This window comes from Syngnathus typhle, linkage group LG22 (assembly GCF_033458585.1).
Source record: "Syngnathus typhle isolate RoL2023-S1 ecotype Sweden linkage group LG22, RoL_Styp_1.0, whole genome shotgun sequence".
NCBI lineage: Eukaryota > Metazoa > Chordata > Actinopteri > Syngnathiformes > Syngnathidae > Syngnathus > Syngnathus typhle.
Window position 1 is genome coordinate 6,530,803 of NC_083759.1, and position 22,512 is coordinate 6,553,314.

Below are 22,512 nucleotides of genomic sequence, written 5' to 3' on the forward strand. Positions count from 1 at the left end.
GTACTAGTTGTCGACTCCCCTTTCACGTGCGTGCTCTGCTCACAACACAACACGCGCGCACTGCTCCCGGAAAGAGGAAGCAAGCAACAATGAACTGGATTTCAAAATAAAGTCCCGTCTAATGTCCGAGGTCAAACACGGCGATATAAATCGATGTTTACGTTTAGCATCGATGCCAATAAATCGTAGAGCATTATATCGATTAATCGATGTGTATCGATGAATCGTTACACCCCTACTAAACATCTTTTTTAGAGTAAAGCTAGGCTTGATGATGTGAACATCCAGCCCAGTGAGTTAAAAATGTGAATAGTGATTTTATGTATTTTTAAAATGACTTAAAAATATTCCTCAATAAGAAATAATAATTAGAAGTCATGCTCACTAAGGGATCTTTTTCCACCTCATCTACGAATGATCAAATCCATCCATCCATTTTAAAACTCTTAGCAAAAAAGTGAATACACCCCTGCCCTGAATAAATGATGTTGAAGCTTAGAATGATGAAGCCAAGTATGGAAAAGCCAATGTCCGCCGCTCAGGCTCCATCTGTAGGCAGATGAGACATGCTTAGGAAGCCCCTGCGGCTCCTCACCTCTCCTCCATCACGAGCGTTCCCTGATTCTAATTAGGGATAATAGCTCCAGCACTCGTAAGCCGGTTGGCTTCCCACCGATTTTTTTTCCTGCTAGAAGTCGGACCCCCGACGACTGGGGCAGAGGACCCCAGCCTTGTGTCAACAACCGTATTAGACTTGAATAAAGGAGCGGGGCAGTGGCAGAGGACAGATTAACGCTGGGGATGATGATGATGATGTGATGGGGGGGCACAGCGGCACAGCGGCGCAGCGAGAAGGCAATTTTAACCCAGGAAACATTCTCATCCGTGCATATCTACCAGCCACGTAATACACCGTGGGCCAAATATTTAGCTCTCACATATGCAAACAGAATATGAATGAGGCCTACAGCAGATATTTGGCTCAATGTGTCGCTTCTTTGCTTGGAGCTGAAGCTACATAATTTTGGTTTGAGGAGGGAGGAAAAACACACGTGCAGTCCAACACTGCCCTCAAGAGCCAATGTCCATAACGTCTTAATTAATTTCCTGTGGGTGGCAGAAGGCAGGACTCAAACAATTTTGTCAATATTTACTTACTTATGCTGATTTCCTATGGGAATGATTCTTAATTCAAACAATTGGGTGTCCCAATATTTATGTCCGTGGCATGCACCTTTATTCCGGAGGCGTGGCGGAGCTCTGGCCGCTTGGACTAGGAGCAGGTCAGAAAAGAAGCTCCTCCGGTCTCTTTCGCCCGGAGGCTGCAGCGTGACCACCTCCCCATAGGCCGTCTGGAACATACTCTTCACCTAAAAAAAAAAAAGAAAATTATATTAATCATTTTTAAAGACAACACAATCCCAACTGTTGCATTTCAATTGGCTGCTTCTGTGCTTGTGAGTTGAAGGCCGGAACCCTCCGGGAAGCGATTGTGCTGACAGAGCTTCTTCTTCCTCTTCTCTCTGTTTCACATTAATCCTTTCTCTTATCTCTTGACGTGTTTGAATCGCCTCTCAGTCTTTTTGGAATCTGTCCCCGGACTGGAGTGGGTAATCATTTTAAATCCGAAGGCAAAATGGGGGTAAATTTGAGGGGAATGATGTAGCAGCCGAAAGTGAGTGATGACGCCGGCTAGTGCTATTGGTGATAAAGTCTAGAGAGTGCGGACACATGGAGGAGGTGAATAATGCATGATGGTGTGTAATTTAACATCTGTTCTACTGGCGTGACTTCAATGATATCTTGATTAATACGGAGCGTAAGTTTCTGAATGTCATCGTGAGTAATGCTGCGCTATTGTAGTTTCAAAATGGTGGAGGAGTCCGAAATGGAGCGTTAACAAAAAATGGAGCATTAACAAAAAATGGAGCATTAACAAAAAATGTAGCGACGCGCTTTTCAGAGACATTGGGCAGCATTTGTTCGCCGGGCATATCTCGCCATGTTCTCACCTCTTCGGAAAGCCGCGAGTGGGTCGTCTCGGCGGTGCCAAGGATGAGGACAGGGCAGAAGGAGGGCACATCCAGCAGCAGGGACAGGAAGGTGCTCTTAAGCGTGTCGCTCACCGTCTCCCACCAGTCTGAGATGTGCGGGACAAATACCACGCTGGGGACGCTACGGCAAGCCTCGCGGAAAACCTGAGATTATGGTTTAAAGATGATTAAGGATTCAAAAGTCTTTGTGTGTGTTGGTGTTACCTGAGCACAGGACTCCTCCGGCGTCTTGGCGCTTGTGGAGTAGAGGGTGGGCAAGTCCAGGCGGTGCACTGGCAGCTTGTCCAGGTAGTGCAGCAAGGCAGGGGCCAAGTGGGAACTCTGCCCCGAACCCGGGGAGCCGGCCAGGAGCAGACGGGGCCGGTACGCTGTGGGTTGCTGGTGGGGGGAACTGCCAGAAGGAAAAGACCCCTTTTCCATTAATCAGGGCTGTCAATGAGAAGATAGTTGAGATTGGGCAGGTGGCACTGTTGTGGTACTCACAAAGAGCAATGAATAAAGGGTCTGCGCATGGCGGAGTGAGATGATGTCGAGGGACTGATGGGGCACAAGGCAGGCTGGACTTCGTAAATAGAAGCGGCGCTGTCTTCCTTCTCATCGCCGCTGTATACATCCTCTTCGAGGAGTTGATTGTCGCGGCCCACTACACGCGCAGATACGGAATTGAAGTTAAAATCAGAACATTTGAATTTTTGACACAATTATAGCTTTATTTTTTCATTATGAAATGATTTATTGTCAAAAATCTCCCTACCCTGCGTGTCCCTGTCGGCACACTGAGAGTGAGGGAAGACTCTATGAAGAGCTTTCAGCACCAAAGAAAAAGCGCCTGCCAGCAGGGGCCTGAGAATGGGCGACAGTGCTCGCCCCGGAGGAGCCAGGGCCCTCTGGGAGGCCGGCACGATAGCCCTCATGGCCCGACAGAAGTCGGCGGGCCCTAGCACAACGGAGGCAACGTCCAGCTTTAGCTTGACGCTGCTGCCGTAGATCTGCGGGTAGCGGCGGCGAAGGGCAACCAGCACCGCCTCTGTGCAAAGTGCTTTGATGTCGGCGCCGCAGTAGCCTGGAACGGGAACGCACTGATTGTTAATAATTGTTCTAATAGTGACAATAACTATTCAAAAACGTTCATACAATAATCATGTAAATGTCATTTTGGACGCAGCAGTAAAGGAAAGCTCTGTCCGGACTGTTCAGTAAACAATAACAATTATTTCTATGGTGCAAAAAAATGATGTTAAATAATTGACTTTTTCTTACCAACACATTTTTCCGCAAGTTCATCTACAAATGGCTCAGACAATTTGGGGTTCCAGTCCCGTGTGTGGATCTGCACGATGTGCTTTCTGGCCTGTAAAAAAATAAAGGAGATTACTTCAAGTTAACATTTTCATGCCAGGTGTGATGTTTAATTTCAGGAGCCACAAGTTGAGTTTGCTGGCATGTTGAATAATACACCGGGATAAATGAATGGCAAAACCGCAGAGTTTCATCACATGGGGAACATGCGGAGGATAGCTCCAGCTCTTATTTCCAAACTGAGAGCAGCAAAAGGATCGGAGGTGAGTCTCGCCGCCGCCAAAGTGAGTCTGTTGCATCACCCGCGGACGGTTCAGCTTTGATGGGCAGACGTCAAGAAGCAGAGTGCTTGCTATTGTGAGCATTAGGCTTTTCATCGTCTTTCATCAGATTTTGCGGTTTGGAGAGTCTAACTTGGCCTAGGTTTTGTAATATTGTGTGATTCCGACGGTCGAACTGATTTTGAATGTGTCCACGGGGCTCTTTATTTGCGCGAGAGCCATTTTTTAAAAATAGTTACACACTCACTGGTGCAACCATCTGCAATGTTTAAATCGGTAAAATTGAGAGATACTTCTTGGGTATGGACTCATGCAAACTGTTGAAATCTCATAGGTTGGCTGAAATTTCACAAGATATTCTTAAATCCAATGAGGCGATGAAACCTTTTGACGCATCTCAGAAGTTATGTTAGAATTCCCATCCATTTAACATAAAGAAGACATTTCTCTCTCACCGTCTTGTCAGGGAGGTTGAATAGAAACTCCCGGTCAAAACGGCCGGGCCTCCGTAGCGCCGGGTCGATAGAGTCAAGTCTGTTGGTAGCACCGATGACCACTATCTCACCCCGGCTGTCCAGGCCGTCCATCAAGGCCAACAGAGTGGACACTATGGAACTTTATTTAAAAAAAAAAAAAAAGGGGGGGGGGGGTGTTCTCAGTAATTAGAGCGCAAAAAAAAAACAATATGAGAAAAAAAAAAAATCATGGCGGGGCTGGATTTACACTGCAGTTCTAGTGTCTAGTCCAATTTTTTATATATATTTAATATGTACTATTATGGTTTGCTTATATACCTCTCTGACTAGAGGTGTGTGAAAAACAAAACATGACATTTGTAATTGCTTGAGCAAAACAAACAAAAAATCAATTGTCACTTGGCGCAGTGTAAAACCAGCCACGGGTTCTCTTCGTTTCTGTAAGGAAACACCATAATGTTGTTTAACCTGTGTATCTGGTCTTGCCGACTGGACCGAACCGGAGCCAATCCATCGATCTCATCAAAGAAGATAATGGACGGCCTCATCATGTAAGCCTTATCAGGAAAAATCATCAACTTTTAGAATCACTAATTCTCACTTAAAAGATTATTTAACAAACGTGACTCGCCTGGTCAAAGAGGAGGCGTAACTGGCGCTCAGATTCGCCAACCCACTTGCTGAGGCAGTCGGCGCCTTTGCGCATGAAGAAGGAAACCTTGCGCTCGCCCTGGCCACACTCATTGGCCAGGGCCCGGGCCACCAGTGTTTTTCCTGTACCCGGCGGGCCGTAAAATAAGCACCCCCTGCAGACACACGACATCAATCAGTATGTTCCGCTAAAGCACACAGCAATTTAAAACCACATGTCAGCTGACCTCGGAGGTTGGATCTTGAACTTCTCAAAGACCTCCGGGTAAAGAAGTGGGAACACCACCATCTCCTTCAAGGACTGGATGTGATTCCCGAGGCCGCCAACTTGATCGAATCTCACCTGATGGAGAGGATGTGATTTTCAGGACAATGACAAGATATCAAAGCAGTCTCGTGCGGGAGACGACCCGACTCACCGAGGCGTCGAGGTTCATGGGGTCCACGTCGGCCAGGCTGGCCCCCACCTTTGTGCGATCGCGGAGGGCGCCGCTTGCCAGGTCCTCCGCTGTCAAGTTCATGGGCAAACATCTGCAAGATAGACAGTGCAGTGTCGATCAAATTGACAGTGGACCATCCACCAAAATGACGGGAATGAATACTGAACATTAGGAGGGTCACCATCATGACATATTGGAATACCTGTTCCTGGCCCGACCCATGCTCTTGCTTTTCCTTCTCTCAAAGCGCTCCTCATCAGAGGACGAGGTTGTGTCGCTGCTGTGAATTGCGTGTTTTTTTACACTAAAAAAAAAAAAAAAAAAGGTTAGGTTGTGTTTGCGAGCGTCGGATTTAGCACTACTGACCGTATATGGCTTCTTCTTGCTGGCGATCTGTGGGTGTCAAAGAGCGTAGGGTTGCTTTGCTTCCTGTTGACCGGTTCTGAAGGACATGAAACAATATGTGTGGGGGCCGCTCGCCTTTGCCAAAGAAGGAAATGAAAAGCGTGTCGGGTACCGATCGGGGGCGCCTCGTATCTCTGCACGGTCTTGCGCTGTCTCAGGTTGTACGGTCTGTCGTTCCCCTCGCCAGCTTCCTCCGCTTCATCCCCTTCATCATCCTCGTCCTCGGCGTCCTCCTCTTCTTCCTCCCCGTGAGATTCTGTGCGGTTTCAAGCATTTAAAAGTCAAAGTCCCAATGATCATCGTCACACACACAACTGGGTGTGGTGAAATGTGTCCTCTGCATTTAACCCATCCCCATGTGATTTTGATCCATCCCCTGGGGGAGAGAGGAGCAGTGAGCAGCAGCGGTGCCGCGCTCGGGAATCATTTGGTGATCTAACCCCCCAATTCCAACCCTTAATGCTGAGTGCCAAGCAGGGATGCGATGGGTCCCATTTTTATAGTATAGTCTTTGGTATGACCCGGCCGGGGTTTGAACCTACAACCTTTCAGTCTCAGAGCGGACACTCTACCACTAGTCCACTGAGCCATGATTCAGCCAATTCATAAAGAGCTGCCCGCGTCAGTCGGGAACTCACCTTCCGTGCCTTCTTCCTCCTCTTCCTCCTGGGTTTTACTCATGGCTTTGTGGTGCGCGGGCAGGCTGAACGTATTGCGGCGCATGGACTTCCTTCGCTTCACCCGAGAGTACATGTCCATGTTTTCCTGAAAGAAAAAGAGCAAGTGTTTGTTGTGGAACTTCAGGAGAAACGCTGTTTTTTCCCCCAGACCTCTTCGGTGTCTCTGGTCCACATTCGGAGGCGCTCCACCTCGCGGTTCTGCCTGATGCTGCTGATGTTGTCCATCTCCTGGAGGACAGCCTCAGCGGTGCTGCGCAATGACCAAACAACAGTGATGGACCGAAGGCTAGTATGAGGGACATTGTCTGAGGTGCCAATGGTGCCACCCGGCTGCTCACCTGTTGACCAGCTGGTCAAACAGAAGGCTCTGGTTGAGGTGTGCAAACTGGCTCTTCCTGACACGGCAGCTCCTCTTCAGCTCCACGTGGCCGTTCATGCGTGAGTGGTCACCCTGGCCCAACTCCTCCTTCCGGTGGCCCATGTGGCCTATCGCATAAAAAAATAAAAAAATAATAAAAAAAAATTTAAAAAAGGATTAAACAAGGGATTCATTTGCAGTAATAATTTTAAGTTTAATGCACTGTGTAATATTACCGCGCCCGTTCTGCATGATGCGAGATGACAACCTAAAAGAGAAAAAATACAAGATTTGATTTAAGGCTACACCGATAGTAGACTACTAAACATTAGCGATATTGGGCTCATTCCAAAATTTCACCCAGAGATCCCCCAAGATGACAATTAGCAAGCTCACCTGGTGCGGTAAGTGGGAATGTCCCAGCTAACCCTCTGGCCTTTGGTCTGGGGCGAGGGGGACGTGTCGCTAGAGCTGGGCTCCGGGGTCATCTGCCTGTGGGGCCGCTTGGCAGGCGGGCTGAGCCGCGGACTACTGGCATCACTGCTCATCTCCTTCTAGTCCAGCAAAAAACAATAATCGTAAAACAGTGTATGTGTGTGGGTGTTTAACATATATTGGTCACAAACTCTGGATGCTTGCAACTTGTTTACTACGAGACATTTCTTATCCTTCTCAGCCTTGTGTGTGGATTTCTATTGGCCTTATTGTAAAGTCAAACCTCCTAACCCAGGCAGGCAAGTCCAGTCCTACAGAGCCAATGCCCTGCCTGTCTTAGAAGGTTCCCTGCTACAACACTGATTGAAATGATTAGAAGTGTTCAGGGTTGCTTGATGATGAGCTCACCTGAATCAGGTGTATTGTAGGTGGGGAAACCTCTAAAACTGGTAGGATCGGCAGGAAACTGGCACTATAGGACAAGAGTTGCCTTACACACTTACCTTTGTACCAACTTTCTTGAAAATCTGTGGAATGTATCATCGGGTCAAGGAGAGAAGAAATGGTGCTGTTTTACTGACATCACAGCATGGTGAGTATTGCTGACAGATGTAATTCTTTTGGTCTGTTTTATCTATTGCATGTTTGTGCCGGAATGTATTTTAGAGTATGCGTTTCGTTTTTACTGCTGTTATTTCTGGGTGGGTTGAGATTGTATTCCTCTTAAAAGCATGTTCTTCTGAGCCACATAACTGGGATATGGAAACTAAAGTCCTCAGCAGTAGATAGGATGGTCCAATATCTTTCTGCAGATTCTCTCTTTACAGTCAAGTGGAAACGCCTGTATTTTCTAATTATTGCACTAAACATTTTTTAATTCTTTGCTCTTCACATTGACACAAAAAGGCTGTCAGTCAGCTTTAATGTCTCACAAAGGAACTACAGCCCGACCGCATTCATGTGCTAAATTGCACCATTATTGACCATTTAACCATTCATTGTCTACTCAAAGTAAGATACAGTATTAAGGGCGCAAAGTTCACCAAGTTCAGGCTTGTCTTACACGGAAGATGAGCCAGCCAACTGTTGTGATCCCTTCCCCCACATCAAAGCTATCCGTCGGGCTAGCTCCAGCCCCACTCGCGCTTAAACCCAACCAGAAACGTGTAGAATACTTGCACGAAGGAGACACACAGTAGCGGTAATACTCTTGGTACACCCGGTGGTAGGCTTCACGTACAGGGGCTAAAACAAGCGGACGAACGCAAGGCGAGTCTCCCTGGTCCAACTACCAAACACAAAGGGAACTCAACTTGAAGCTATCAGCTAACGCGGCTAGCTTCCGCTTTTAACGGCTTTTATTTATGTTCGTCATAAATGACAGGCGTACGGACCGCGCCTTTAAGGTGTTGGGTGTTTGCAAACGTGACCCGGTGGGTGTCAAGCTGGTTGGCGCTGGCATTTCTCCGGGAAACGATGCAACCGACGCGGGTGCAGCTCCTTCCCAGGCCAAGGCTATAGCTACATTTAGCGGCAGCTGTGTTAGCTCACCAGGGGGGGAAAGAGGAAACCGGCTTACATGTTCGTCCGCGTTGCGCTCGCTCCTCGACGACGAACGGGTCCTCGAGGAGATGAAGTGGTCGCTGCTCGGCCGCGAGCTTTTCCGTGTGTTCACCATGTTTATCTCACTCAAAAGGCTCCCAAACCGGCTCCAAACACTGGCTCATAGAGCACAGCACCGAGGCGCCATTCCTCTCTCGCTCCCTCCCTCCCTCGCTCACTCACTCACCCCCCGCCCCCCAATACCGTCCGTGTTTTTGTGTCTCTCACCCTTCATTCTGTCTCGGTACAGTATGTTTCTAAGTGGTTAGTCGTAATTGGTTTTGTAATTACTGTCCATGTAAAGTGGAAATAAATGTCTCGTAAATTTGTCAAAACATAAAAATAATTCAAATTGCTGTGGGCACCCCCTTATAGAATCCCCCCCCCACACACACACACACACACACTCAACCATTAAAGTACTATCACTTTTATGACCTGAATTTATGATGAATATGCATTGATCGCATGTGATTTAAACTCACTGTTGTAATTAATTACTATTACATGCAATTGAATTTTTTTCATTGTTCTCCATCCATCCATCATTTTCCATCCATCTTGTATTAACAGCGATGCAATGATAGTAGAAACAGTTAGGATTAAATTAAATTTGTGAGAATATTCCGTTTAATCCTCCTAAATCCCTCTTTTTTTTTAATTATAACATAAATGCCACACTGAATGTTGATTTCTGACAATGGAGCACGTTACGACGCTACTCGGCAATTTACGGTGGATGACGTTAGAGAGCTGCTGCCGTAAACCGGTCCACTGGTTCCCAGCAGAATTGTGCAGATGTTTTAGTCGCGGATCAACCGTTACAACAGACTTACAAACTGGTAAATTATTCTTTCAACCAAATTACCTCATGTTTAATTGTTGTTTGTTTAATGTACGTCAAATTGGTGCTAGGTTCATTTTGTTACGTCACTCGCGCCCACGTTCGTTATTAATGATAGCCTTCGTGAATCGTAAATATTAATATATTAAGTTCATTGTTGAGGAGTGTTAAATCGTTAAAACACACTAGAGAAGATAAATGACCAAGTGAATTAAATGTTTTGTAAATTGTCTTGTATTGTTTTCCTTTTCAGATGGACAAGACGACATGATACAGAATGACACTGAGGATGATGATATTTGGTAAGGAAAATGCTTGCTGTCATGAAACTACACATATATATATATATATATATATATATATATATATATATATATATCTGCTGTTGAACAGGGTTGCCAGCGATGACAATGAAGAGGCAGCTCCGATGAGGTGTAGCTTCTCTGTAGAAGACCTCCTGGATGAGGTGGAGAAGATTTGTTATGATGCTTCGGGAACATCCAAGGTCAGAAATGAATTGATACAATTGTCATTGCTATATATTCGTACAGAGTTTAAGGGCCACTCAAAAATAAAGAATAATTCTCTTAATCTTCCCTGTTTTTTTTTCCCGCCAGGTTGAGATGGTGGTCCGCCTCTGGAAGGACGGCTTCACCGTTAATGACCAGGAGTTCCGCAGCTATTCAATCCCTGCAAACCAGGAATTCTTGGATGCCATCAAAAGGGGGTGAGTTTTATTTTCAGCTCATCATCTTAAGATAACCTGAAGTAAATGTCCACATAAGCATTGTTATTCATTACAGGGAACTTCCAGCGGAGTGGGTGAGCCGAGCAGAGGAGGAGGAGTTGGAGGTCAATGTGGAGGTTCTGACGGATGAAGAGTACGTTCCCAGGAAGAAGGTTTTCTACCCTTTCAGTGGAAGAGGATACCGGCTCGGCAGGTGAGAGGGTCTTTATAAAAACATTTTTTTTTAACAAAGTCAGATTCCAGGAAATTATAATCCTTAAAATATTTGATCCTAGTGGTGTAGAAATACTACTATCAAACGAATACTATGTAAAAAATATTTATAAAATATTTATAAAAAGTATTATTCATTTGTGTTACATTACATTTTACTAAGGATAAAACTGTTTGAATATTTACTGCCTATGCCACTGGTCGCCACAAGGTGTCAGTCTCAACCCAAGCAATCAAAGCGGGTCATGGCGTCATCCTGATGTGCTGCAAAAGAGCGCTGATTCAATTTTCTCCTCCTCCCTGCATCATAAACATTGGCATTAAAACGAAAGATTTAATCTGACATGTTCTTTAATCTCCATTCTGTTTGCAGCGTGGCGCCCCGAGTGGTGGCCCGCTCGCCGTCGGTGCACGAAGACGGCGAATCCCTCCCCATCCCCATGGTAACCCTGGACCACGCCCTGCCAGTCACGTCTCTGCAGCTGTGGTTGGCCGACGGTCGCAGGCTGGTGCAGCGCTTCAACCTATCGCATCGGTGTGTATCCACATCCCCGCCAAACAAACAAAAACATGTTAATCTACGCATTTGTCTTAATCTCCAGATCACAAAAAAGATTGCTGCTAGTTTGGATTACGTAATGATAGTCTGGCGTGCAAAACATAATCTGAAATGCAGTGTGTCTATCAAATCCCAGCCTGGAGATGGGTTGCGTAACCCCCAATGCAGCGTTTATGTAATGGGGGCGAGGAGCTCAAGGATGCAGAAAGTCTGCCTCCGACCTTGGCTGGCCTCCCGTGAGAGTGGGGGACCACTGGTGCTCATGAATAATGGAGACCTCTGCTTGCTTGAACGGGGAGGGAGTACGGGGCGTGCTGTCACTTTATACTGGAAAAGTTTTGTATTGCTCAAATTGCTTGGTTTCCAAACCACATGACCAAGTGTCTTGTGCCGCCGCCTCAGGATCGTAGATGTCCACGACTTTGTGTCGCGCTGCCAGAGGAGCTGCCCGCCCTTCATCTTGACTACGTCACTTCCCATGCGAGAGCTCCACGACAAAGACCTGAGCATCGAAGCGGCGGACTTGGCCAACGCCGTCATTGTCCAGCGACCCCTCAACACGCACCCCCCCTTTGCACCATAATCCACCGCTCACCTTAAATACATAAATGCACCCCAAAAAAGTCTTTCCAAACTGTGAGAACCATTTTTATGCACTTTTTAAAGCCAGACACTACAAGCATGTTTAGGTTTACATTAAATGTTTGCCTTGGTTTTTAGACATCTACTCAGTTTTTGAATGTATCATATGTGCCTGCATCGTTTCCATCAAATACATGTCTTAAAAAAAACAACTCCAAGCTTCTTTTTTTTTTTTTTTTTTTATAAATACTCTTTCAAGCAAAGAAAATAACTGAATATTTTTTGGTTGAACTTCAGGTAATGAGAGCCATATCATCACATTCAGGTACTGTCTCAAGGACTGTACCCCAATTTTACATGTCAGGATTCAATTCAGAGCAATTAAACCAGAAAACGAGTAAGCGTCTCCTTCCCCTCACCCCTGTTTTTTTTCCCCAAGGCTTTCTCCCAAGCCAAGCGCCATTATCCGTCGTCAATATTTAAAATCTGTCAGAGGAGCATGCGCACAAGACGGGATTAGCGGATGTGGTTTTTCAAGGTCAGAACAGAGACAGTGTGGTGAACATCCCAATTCTACTGCCTTTCACACTAATGCATTTTGCACAATTCTACATTTTTGTGAAGCTCCTGGGCTAAAAAGCACAAGGTGGGTTGAGGAGAAGGAAAAGGGGGGTACTGGAGATAACACCCATCCTTTCCTTCATTATCAGACTGCTTGCTTTATATGTAGCACTTCTCTAGAATTGACTAAAGGTGCACTGTGGGAACAAAACACACACACCTTGAAGGCTTCTTGTGACATGAAACCAAACCTCATTGTTAGCATTCCACCTGCTGCTTGGTAATTACAGGTTCCGTGTAACAGCAACGTGAGCCGGAATGTCGCCGTCTGGGGAGTCACCAATGTTGGATTGTCAAACACAGGTAGGGTGGGAATGTATTCAGCAATGCATGTGCGGTGTTAAAATGACAACTCCTTTTTTGGAAGGGACTTTTTGGACTTCTGAGCTGCTGTCTTGTGCAACAAGCTCCATGTAAATGTGATTGTCATGTGATGAGCCATCAGGGATTGTTGCTGGTTAGAACTGGTTCTACTGATCCTTCACTATTAATCAGAGGGAGGTTACATGGTGATACATTCACAGGACACAATATTAGACACTCCCCAAATTTAGTCCTGAAGACTTAACTCGGCCAAAATCCTACCTCTATTAAACTGAAATTACATTGAAAACTCAAATTGTTTTTCTTATTTGAAACTTTCCATACCAACAAAATGTGCGCAAATCAGATGCCACTCCAATTCAAATAAAGTCAAGGTCTCTTAGATCACATGCACAATTCTAAAAAGTCTAATGTAGACCAATTGGAATAATTACGCTTGAGGGATGGGTGGGGGAAAAACGACAAATATTTGCACGCGTTATAGATGAATGAATGTTGCAGTACATAGTTTGGTCGCAAGAAGTCGCCCCAAAGCGCACGTCTTTTACCCCTGTGTCTGTCCGTGCGTGTGGTTGTTCATTCTCCGCAGTCTCCTCATCCCGCCCGGCCGCCGACTCGCTGCTCCCGCCGTACACACACCCAGCAACCTGCCACTGTACGGAGCTCTCCTCTTTTCCAACAACAGAAGGTAAAACCACACATTTCTGTTTATTCTCACCTTAATTTTTTTGTACGTGTATTTTCGTAAATATACATTATTGATCTGTACTGCCAGGAATAGTAATAGATTTTTTTTATTTGACACGGGACTCGCGATGCATCCCGTTTACACTCAGCGGACAAAACATTAGGTACACCTAATTCATAAACTGGTGAGGAAATTCTACCTTTTAAAAAGATATGATCAGCCTTGTTTATTATTTTTGGCCATATGGAAAGGGTCAAAATATTAGAAACAGTCTTGTAATAAATTATTAATGCAAAATATTCCAAATTACCAGCCAGATTATCATATGAAGTGAGCAGTTTGGGTTTAGGTGTGTGCTAGTGAGTATTGTATCTTTCCATGATGGAATTCTGTACACATGTGTCAGCATTCCTGAGTGTGTGTGTTGTGCATACTTGTTATTGAGTGTATGTCTATTTTTTTTGTGTCATCCCCTGGTCTGGCCTCCTCGTTCCAAAGCACCGCAGCATGTGAATGGCGGCGGAAAGGGTCCGAGTTGTCCAGGAGGAGGAACAGGAGGAGGCGGTGCAGTCATCGCTTCCTGCACGCAGTCAAAGCCACGTCCAATTCCCACCCCGTCTTCTTGCACACACCCGGAGTCTCAGCCACACACAATTTGGTGCGCCCTCGCAGAAGAAGCGCACCTCCCGCCTCACCCACAGCCTCTCCGCCATGGCCCGCGGTGAGAACGGCGCCCAGGGGGGCCTGGCTGCAGCGGGGAAGATGCTCAAGCCTGCTGAGGCACTCTTAGATGCCAAAATCCCTCAGCAGGTAAGACCACCCCAGCTCATGAAATGTCCTCAGGTAGTGTTTGGATGAGGATGACTATTTGATGGAATGCATTTAAAAACGTTGAAGCTAATTGCTGGCTAAAATGATACATTCTGGAGTTTTGAGCTAACGTGGGCGTTTTGGAGCACCTCGTTGTCTGCTGTGAGTGTGCGCATGTCACAGAGAAAGCAAGAGGAGGGGTAAAGGGGATGTACAGTTTGTTTTAAGTCTTCTTGTCGTTTCCATTTTTGTGTGTGTGGCTGCTGGATTCAGGCTGTTCCTGTTCCTGCGCCTTCCGTTTTGAGTTGTCATTGAAAGTAACCTTTGACACGTCCCCATCCACTAACCTTAATAGTGCCGAGTTGCTTTTTTGCACTAGTTTTATTTTTTTGTGTGTGTGGAACTGCCTGTTTGTTTTTCTCTCGTGCATAACATCAGACGGGACATCCTGTTTATCCTCTTTGATGATAGCGAAGAGTCATGAAGGAAAGAATAAGGAAGGCTACAGAGAAAATTCACAGCATATTTTTGCACATCATCAGTGGCGTGGAGGCGGCAAATACACTTTGATTTCCTCTCCAATTAGCCGTAATTGCAGCCAAAAGCCTCAGCCTTTACTTACCTCTGACCCCACTCGTCTTGAGATGGAATAATTACACACCACCCTCCTGGTAATTGTCGCTCCGTGGGCCCTTCATGTTTTGACAGGGAGGCGGTAATGACAGCGTTTCGCTGAGATGTGGCCGCTTTGCTAGTGTTGGACCTTTGGCTCACATGGTGCCTATTATTAAATTGGCCTCAACCTTAATGCACGACTCCAAACAATTCATTCTTAGCATAAGTTAATGGTGCAACAATGCAAAAAATGAATAGACGTTTAATTCTTCCGCAAAAAAACATTTCAACACATCGCTTTTGACTTTGCACAATTATTGTCAGTCTTTTCAACTATTTTGACAATATGACAAAATAATTACTCATCATGAATTGAACTGTTGATTACCAAAATAGATCGGATGTACAATTCTGCTTCTTGTAACCACGCAGAGGCGTCTTTGGGTTTGTTACTCATCATTTCACCAACATTTCTCTGGAAGTTGAGAGTGTAAAAAAAAATAATATATATATATATATATATATATATATATATATATATATATATATATATATATATATATATATATATATATATATATATATATATATATATATATATATATATTTTCATATTCGTTAGTGACGCATGGCGGAAGTTTAGTTGAAAATAGAAAAACAGCTGGCAGGAAATTACGTCAAACGTGACTTGTAAACAGATAAATGAATGACTAATGACTTTTGCTCCTAATAAAGCACCGTTCAAAAGTTTTGAGACATTATTACTACTGTAGTAAATAATGTCAACTCATCTAAATTGTAGTGTTGGACTTAAACGCAGTATGGACTAATCATAGAGAGCAAAGTGGCGTGTTTACTGTTCTCCGAATGGCTTCCTAAAATAAAAATAAAAAAACACAGCAAACAGGATAAATCAATAGACACTTCACCGCCTTGTTATTTACATGGTGTCTTTCCACACCATCATCATTTTCACATCCGCAACCTCAGCCCGACCTGAGCATCTTTTAAACCCTTAAATACGGATGTTGGGCATTTTACTGGCGAAACCAAATCTCGGGCACATTTTGTCTCGCCTCCCTCCCGCGAGTCTACTTGGCGCTTTTATTGCTCACAAATAGAAAATGCTAATTGTACGCTCCTGTTGCAAACTGCAAATATGCCCTGACTCTAAATTTGTCAGACATCTGCCAACGTATTTTAAAACGTGAAAATAAAAGATTGATTTGCAATTGTAAATCTACCACATTGTCATAAAATGTTATAATTATGTAATTTTGTCATAATTTAGACCGACTTGAGTCAGAAGCTATCAGTGTGCAACAAGCTGTGTTTTGCCATTGGTGGCGTCCCCAAAGAGGTTGCAGCCAGCGCCACCGCCTTCTTCCTGCAGATTTACCTGCTGGATGTTGCTCAGGTGAGCCAGAACGCCGGCGTAAAAACTTCAAGATTCACGTTTAAACAGTACAAAAATATGTCCCACGCAGATCAACGCCTTCCAGGCCTCCATGGTGCTGTTTATCGGAAAGGCCTGGGGAGCTGTGGTGGATCCTGTGGTCGGCTTCTTCATCAACAAGACCAAGTGGACCAGGATCGGTAGACTCATGCCTTGGTGAGCTCCAGTAAAATGGCAAATTCACCCTAAAAATAGGCAGACATTTAAGGGCATTATTAGAAGTACCTTACCAACCAATAAATGAATCACAAATGAAGCCGTAGATTAATACAGGCAAAGAATTAAAAAAAAAAAATTCTCGTGTTTTTTTTTTGGTTTTGTTTCATAAAACCTAAAGCCGCCGCCTTTATCTAATGGCATTTTAATTACGCTCTTCCCGACACGCCCTATACTGAGCTGCTGCGTTTATGTAACGCTTCATTTCAACTTTGGGCAACATCCACGACCACCAGGGCCCTTTTTTTTTTTCTTCCTCCTTTTTAGCATCCTGGATTTACTCGCGGCAGGCTTTTATTGCCGTGATGGACTTAAGAATGGAGCTGCTTTGTGGAAAGCATCTGCTGTAATTACACGGACGCACTTTAATGCTGCTTGTGCATTATAGGCCTTAGATCACACACACTGCATAAGCACATCAGGCTTGGAAGAAATCCAAGCAACAATAGCAGACTGAAAGTGAGGCCCCTATTTTTTAACCACCTTGCCTGATTTGAGAGAGAATGTAAACGAGTTTGTTTCCGGAGTCTGCTGCGGTCCATGCGGCACCATTTGACAGCCACTGGAATAAAAGCTCCTACAATTTTTGGTGTGGCTTCAAGTAGCCCTTGTGCTACCTTTAAATCCCTTCTGTTCCTTTGCGCTTCTTCCAATTAACTCAATTGTCTTCTTATCAGCTGGATGCTGTGTAGGGAGTGAGTCTTTAGTGGGACACCTTGCAGCACATTCTCATTACAAAACCCTTTCATGACCCACCGGTGCTCTACCCGTCACACTCCTCTCGCCCCCCCCCCCCCCCCCCCTAATAGTGCAGCACCAGCGTTGTGCGTCGTCTTTTGTTAGCGCAAACAATCGGGAGGAGAGTGGAGCAACACAGCCAGATGCTACCAGAAACCACTCGGGCTCCCGCTCTTCATTATTCCTTTTCCTGCGTCATGGGGTCAGAGGTTGCTTGTTGTTGTTGTTTTTTGTGGGCATACGGTGATGCTTTTCTTTTTTTTTTTTTCCACAAGGGTAGGTTTTTACCAGCTACCGAGTTAACTCTCCAAATGTATGCATTATACAACAAAGTTTAAGCAGACGGCTTAGAGTGACCTCGTTCCGATGTTACATAACAGATTAAAGCAGACGTTTGATTGACAGCTGTGGTTAATATGGCGTCCACCGTCTTCCTACAGGATGTTGGGCTCTACGCCGTTCCTGGTAGTGTCCTACTTCTACCTCTGGTACGTGCCCCCCTTTGTTAACGGGAGGTTCGTGTGGTACCTCGGCTTCTACTGCCTCTACCAGACCCTCATCACGGTGAGTACCAAAATGTCCCCCCCTTTAAAAGTTCTTTTAAAAGAGCCTTTGCCTTGAAACCACAACTTAGTATTTTATCTTCACTGACTCAACTTTCTAAATGTCAATTTATATTGGATGAAAGTTAAAAGTTGACACGAGGGGGTAATCACATTGGGGAATTACCCTCCCACTTCAGGAAGACGTCAGACGTTAGAGCCCCGGGGGCTTTTGGGCCGCCGCACCCCTCAAAGGGAAAGTGCAGCTATTCCTGGCGCCTTTTGTCATCATGCTTCATTCATCTCTCTTTGGCCTGTAATACGCTCTATAAGTATACACTTGTGGGATAAATGCTGCTTAGACCCGTTTGCGGCCCATCAGAACGCGATTTCTGGCTCGTATGGGTTATCAAGTGTTTTAAGATGCTTCTGTTCTTTCTCTGCTAGTGCTACCACGTGCCTTATTCAGCTCTCACCATGTTCTTGAGCACAGACCAGCGGGAGCGCGATTCAGCCACTGCCTATCGTAAGCATCGACCTGTCAATCATTTATTGATCATTTGGGAATAATGGAAAAAACATTTTTTCTTTCTTTTTTCTCCCATCAGGGATGACTCTGGAAGTGTTGGGCACATTGGCTGGTGCTGCCATCCAGGGCCAGATTGTGGCCAGTGCCCACAGATTGAAACACTGCCAGGGACACAACAACACTACTAATGCATTGAACAACAGTGGGGGGGCGGAGGTGGTCCGGAGTTTGGTGCGCTCTGAGGAGTACCTGTCACATGCTGTAAGTAGAAACAGCATTCCAGAACAAAAGAAAGCAATTAGTGTCTTGTGAATGTTGTAGAGCCGAACCTGTGCTGAAATGCGGCAGGATTGTAGAAATGTGAGACTTGAAGATGAAGCAGGAGGTACATAACATCCCTGTTAGGTTCATTTGACATCCAAAATTTCCCCAAACTGAAAATCCTCAGCATTTGTTTTTCACTAGACAGCTAGAAGGCGGCTTGTGTCTGTGATATTAGCGTTTGTGTGGCTGGAAAAGTAACTTGATACGTCGCGTGTTGGGATTTTGGCTTTTGGCCGCAGCTATTTGGGCCCGGCTTGTTCTTTCCGACACATTTTGGGCAAAGTCTCCTCGGTGGTTTGAGCAAAGGCAAATAATGACAGCGGGGAAAGGGGAGCAAACAAACGCACTAAACAGCAGAGGTGCTATTCTTGGCGTCTAACTCGCTGTCCATCTTTGCTCACTATTGCGAGGGGAAAGTAACAAACCACAACTTCTCAACTAAGGCAGTGGGATGAGTTCAGATTTTTTTTAGGACAGTAAAATTGATTAAAATAGACGAAATGACCGAAGTTGTGTATTTCTGGTTGCAGAAGGAAGTTTACATGATCGCTGCTGGTGTCATCGGGGGAATCTTCCTGGTCTGCACTGTAGTCATGTTCTTGGGAGTCAAAGAGAAAGATGGTGAGGTCTTCACCAACTGAAATGTCGTGCAGACTTGTACAAAGTATGACTGTATGAAGAAAAAAAAAAAGGTTGTGGTCATAATCAAAAGGTATATATGTTGTATATTTAGGGAACCAACTTAGTGGTAGGTGGTCCGTGGTACATCCTGGTGGTTTTGTCAGCATCAAATGAAAGCAAATATTTCACCTTGAAACTCCTCAGGTGCTTTCTGTAGAACTCAGAAGATGAAAAGCACTTTATTTGTCGAGCAAAATCGTACATTAAGCCACAAGAACTTTACATTTGGACTTATTTTGCTTAAACTAGTTTGTCATACGCGTTATTGAATCAGCTTATTTAGTGCAAAAGTGGCATTTTATCACAAATTAAATATATTTAAAAAAACAAAAAGAAAACCATAATTTAGTGTTCTGATTGTTGTCTAGATCCGTACGCACCAAGGACTGAGAAGCAGATTCCGTTCCACCGCGGCTTCATCATGGTGATGCGTCACGGGCCGTACCTCATCCTTACCGCCGCCTTCCTTTTCATTCTAGTGGCCATTCAGGTAAACACACAGCAAGCCCGATCAATGCTAATGGGTCCCGGTTCGGTCGGCGGATCAATGGAGAGCCAGTCGTGCGGTCAGCCGCCATCTCGTGTGACTCCTCGTTGCTTGTTGTGCACAGCTGGTACAGAACAATTTCGTCCTTTTCTGCACGTACGCGGCTGACCTGAGGGAACACTTCCAGAATATCGTGCTGACCATCCTGGTGAGTTGACGCTGACATTTTTGCATGAATTCTAATGCAGTTTAGACCAAAATAGAGTTATTAACCAGCCTGGAATACACGATGGAGAGCCAATAGTTGACACTGAGCGCGTTGACGTTTTCAATTTGGATCTTGCGACGGAAAGCGTCTATTAAATCTTGTTTATTCTTCCATAAATGAACCTGGGCAGAAATTTGACTTCCTCCACACTTTGAATTAAACTCTGAAAATTCAGCCAAATACAACACAATAAAGTGAAAGTAGGGACATGATGCTGGCGTTTAAATTTTCAATATATTTACATAAGAGATTTAGTTCTCGTCAATGTTCAGCCCACTTTTTTTTTTTTTTACTTGTCACTTTGGTGTCATTTGTGTATCCTGTACCTTATGTGTTGCTATTCTTACTTGTGTGTGTTATAGTTTTTCAATGTACTCTCAGGTGTCTGCAGTAATAAGCATCCCTCTATGGCAGTGGTTCCTGCAAAAGTTTGGAAAGAAGACGGCAGCTTTTTGCGGCATTACGGTGAGTCTACTTTTATGATCAATATTAGGATTATTAATACAACTCTGCTGTTTGGATGTTCCGGGTGCCATTTTGAAACTATTTCCTGCATGTAGTGTAATCAAATCTTCATTTGAGGTCCATCTTGTCTCTCCAGGGGATCATGCCCTTCACAATGATGCTGGTGTTCATCCCCAACGTGGTGGTGGCGTACGTGGTGGCTGTATCTTCTGGACTCAGTGTGGCCGCCTCGCTCCTTCTGCCCTGGTGAGACTCCATTATGATGGTATAGTACCTCCACCAAGGCTGACCGCTAATATGACGGCAGGTCCATGCTTCCCGACGTGGTGGACGACTTCCGGCTGGCCAATCCAAACTGCAAAGGTCATGAGGCGATCTTCTACTCCTTCTACGTCTTCTTCACCAAGTTCGCCGCCGCCGTCTCACTGGGCGTGTCCACTCTGTGCCTGCAGTAAGTTGCCATCACTAACATCCAGTTGCCAACATTTGGATGAATTTGCGAGTCCCCTCAGAAACATTGATTCTAGGCACATTTATCATGAGTTGACCTACAAAAAAATTCTCAAGCTCCCATAGCCAAAACCACACGTGAAGTCGGCCATTTTAGTTTTCCTTCAACTCCATTTTTCTACGTACTTAGGTTCGCAGGGTATGAAAACGGCGCCTGCAAGCAGCCGGTGGCTGTGGTGTACACGCTCAAGCTGCTCATCGGCGCCGCCCCGGTGGCTTTCATCATCACAGGCCTCATGATCCTGCTCCTGTACCCCATCACGGAAGAAGTGCGACTGCGCAATAAGCTACACCTGGATGAACTACGGTGAGTCACAGCAACATGAAATATGAGCAGGTCTGAGCATAGTAGAAAATATCATTATTCAAATCTGTTTTGATATACACATTACACAGGGTATATTTTCAATATTTATATATATATATTTTTTAATAAAACACAGGAAACAAACCACTGTTTCCAGAAGTTCAGATGGCTTGGGTGTGATGTGACATGGAAAAATATTCCGGACGTCGGAGATGTATTCCAGTGATGCATGCTGGGAAATTGATGGCATTGGTGTATATTACACTGGGACTTGATTTGTTTATACAGTGAACATTTTTTGTTTCAACATGTACTGTATAGCCATGATATAAGATTATTTATACAAATGAATGTATATCAGGGTTTCTTCCCCCTTTCTTTGCTGTGTCTAGTTGCTCTGCAACGCTGTTATTTATTATTTATGAATTATGTGACAATGATGACACATTAGGGTTTGATGTTGTATTACTTTGCTGAGGAGAGTAAAGAAAAGCCAACATGCTATGAGAAAAAAAAATCTATTTTTTTAAAGATAGTTGTGATGTGTAGCATTCTTAAACTACTTCCATGTGTGTTGCGCTCCCTAAAGGTAGGATGTGATATTAAACATTCTCAAAGGGGGGAATTTTGTGCCAGAAGTCCCCTCTATATTTAATTTCCATTAGTTGACGATAATCACCGTGGATTTAGATCAATATGAACAGCGTATATGATGCTGAGACAATCAGTGTGGTGTACCTGTCTCAGTATTGATCAATACTGACGACATGCCAATCTGATTAGTAATTAATGCCAAGGGCCCTGCAATAAAACCCCCCTTTCATGATGATCTGTATTGTTTGTCTTTGTCATTCTTGAGTGTTAGTCTAATGAGACTGTGTTTGGAGTCACATAGCAGTGTTAGTGTCTTATATTGTAACATGGCTATTTTGTAGGGCCATTCAAAAGTGTAATGTATGTTGTAATCATGTAACTGCAATGACGTGTCTAATTAACAACACTGGTAAAGGTCGGATTGCTCATTTATCTCATAACATGACAAAAACATCAAACATTTAAATGGTGCATTATTCGCCTGAGATGTCATGGATATTAATCAGATAATTGGAATGATGACGTGATTGAACGTAAATACTGATTGGATTGGACAAAACAATAAAAATCAAACACCTACACGTAATGGAAGGTGAGAGGTTGTGCAGGTAAGAGAATAATGAACTGTCGTGGCAAGTATGAATACAGTTTTGGAAGTACGTACTGTACTGTCTTTGTAGTCTTTTAGTGCTGCCAAAAGTAAACTACAT

The 22,512-nt window shown here is 44.6% G+C and overlaps 3 protein-coding genes across 7 annotated transcripts in view; 2 read left to right on the forward strand and 1 right to left on the reverse strand.

Moving 5' to 3' along the window:
- The window catches only part of atad2b (ATPase family AAA domain containing 2B), a 30,370-nt gene extending 21,506 nt beyond the window's left edge, over positions 1 to 8,864 (reverse strand). For 2 of the 3 annotated variants that reach the window (XM_061269777.1, XM_061269775.1), the window contains exons 1-20: positions 8,659 to 8,864; positions 7,041 to 7,198; positions 6,881 to 6,912; positions 6,625 to 6,772; positions 6,437 to 6,536; positions 6,245 to 6,371; positions 5,719 to 5,862; positions 5,568 to 5,643; positions 5,404 to 5,505; positions 5,181 to 5,292; positions 4,989 to 5,104; positions 4,742 to 4,916; positions 4,579 to 4,667; positions 4,090 to 4,249; positions 3,315 to 3,405; positions 2,809 to 3,117; positions 2,538 to 2,697; positions 2,259 to 2,445; positions 2,013 to 2,198; positions 1,235 to 1,370 (exon numbers count right to left, since the gene is read on the reverse strand). In XM_061269777.1, the coding sequence (XP_061125761.1) occupies positions 1,235 to 1,370; positions 2,013 to 2,198; positions 2,259 to 2,445; positions 2,538 to 2,697; positions 2,809 to 3,117; positions 3,315 to 3,405; positions 4,090 to 4,249; positions 4,579 to 4,667; positions 4,742 to 4,916; positions 4,989 to 5,104; positions 5,181 to 5,292; positions 5,404 to 5,505; positions 5,568 to 5,643; positions 5,719 to 5,862; positions 6,245 to 6,371; positions 6,437 to 6,536; positions 6,625 to 6,772; positions 6,881 to 6,912; positions 7,041 to 7,198; positions 8,659 to 8,757 (2,707 nt within the window). In that variant the 5' untranslated portion in view covers positions 8,758 to 8,864. The remainder of the gene's footprint in view (positions 1 to 1,234; positions 1,371 to 2,012; positions 2,199 to 2,258; positions 2,446 to 2,537; positions 2,698 to 2,808; positions 3,118 to 3,314; positions 3,406 to 4,089; positions 4,250 to 4,578; positions 4,668 to 4,741; positions 4,917 to 4,988; positions 5,105 to 5,180; positions 5,293 to 5,403; positions 5,506 to 5,567; positions 5,644 to 5,718; positions 5,863 to 6,244; positions 6,372 to 6,436; positions 6,537 to 6,624; positions 6,773 to 6,880; positions 6,913 to 7,040; positions 7,199 to 8,658) is intronic. The other variant, XM_061269776.1, reaches the window with a different exon arrangement.
- A 523-nt stretch (positions 8,865 to 9,387) lies between these two features.
- On the forward strand, positions 9,388 to 11,839 carry ubxn2a (UBX domain protein 2A). The gene is made up of 7 exons (XM_061269783.1): positions 9,388 to 9,523; positions 9,779 to 9,827; positions 9,919 to 10,030; positions 10,143 to 10,252; positions 10,329 to 10,466; positions 10,860 to 11,021; positions 11,448 to 11,839. The coding sequence occupies exons 1-7, from the start codon at positions 9,421 to 9,423 to the stop codon at positions 11,626 to 11,628; spliced, it is 855 nt and encodes a 284-aa protein (XP_061125767.1). The 5' UTR covers positions 9,388 to 9,420; the 3' UTR covers positions 11,629 to 11,839.
- A 693-nt stretch (positions 11,840 to 12,532) lies between these two features.
- On the forward strand, positions 12,533 to 22,037 carry mfsd2b (MFSD2 lysolipid transporter B, sphingolipid). 3 transcript variants are annotated; one of them, XM_061269781.1, is made up of 16 exons: positions 12,533 to 12,551; positions 13,162 to 13,260; positions 13,759 to 14,070; positions 15,977 to 16,102; positions 16,173 to 16,297; positions 17,536 to 17,659; positions 18,085 to 18,163; positions 18,246 to 18,427; positions 19,021 to 19,111; positions 19,540 to 19,661; positions 19,783 to 19,866; positions 20,308 to 20,391; positions 20,528 to 20,637; positions 20,699 to 20,842; positions 21,032 to 21,208; positions 21,345 to 22,037. In XM_061269781.1, the coding sequence occupies exons 3-16, from the start codon at positions 13,774 to 13,776 to the stop codon at positions 21,391 to 21,393; spliced, it is 1,794 nt and encodes a 597-aa protein (XP_061125765.1). In that variant the 5' UTR covers positions 12,533 to 12,551; positions 13,162 to 13,260; positions 13,759 to 13,773; the 3' UTR covers positions 21,394 to 22,037. The 3 variants fall into 3 exon arrangements, with proteins under 3 accessions (XP_061125765.1, XP_061125766.1, XP_061125764.1); XM_061269782.1 differs by lacking the exon at positions 12,533 to 12,551 and having other exon boundaries at positions 13,073 to 13,260; positions 21,366 to 22,037; XM_061269780.1 differs by lacking the exon at positions 12,533 to 12,551 and having other exon boundaries at positions 13,077 to 13,260.
- The last annotated feature ends 475 nt before the right edge of the window (positions 22,038 to 22,512 follow it).

What these genes read in the sequence shown, in the direction of transcription:
- ubxn2a (XM_061269783.1), top strand. Translation starts at nt 9,421, where the DNA reads ATGACGTTAGAGAGCTGCTGCCGTAAACCGGTCCACTGGTTCCCAGCA. An exon ending in TACAACAGACTTACAAACTG is followed by an intron (nt 9,524 to 9,778) that starts GTAAATTATTCT and finishes TTTCCTTTTCAG; the next exon opens with ATGGACAAGACGACATGATA. An exon ending in AGAGGATACCGGCTCGGCAG is followed by an intron (nt 10,467 to 10,859) that starts GTGAGAGGGTCT and finishes TTCTGTTTGCAG; the next exon opens with CGTGGCGCCCCGAGTGGTGG.
- mfsd2b (XM_061269781.1), top strand. Translation starts at nt 13,774, where the DNA reads ATGGCGGCGGAAAGGGTCCGAGTTGTCCAGGAGGAGGAACAGGAGGAG. An exon ending in ACCTGCTGGATGTTGCTCAG is followed by an intron (nt 16,103 to 16,172) that starts GTGAGCCAGAAC and finishes TGTCCCACGCAG; the next exon opens with ATCAACGCCTTCCAGGCCTC. An exon ending in GCCTCGCTCCTTCTGCCCTG is followed by an intron (nt 20,638 to 20,698) that starts GTGAGACTCCAT and finishes ATATGACGGCAG; the next exon opens with GTCCATGCTTCCCGACGTGG.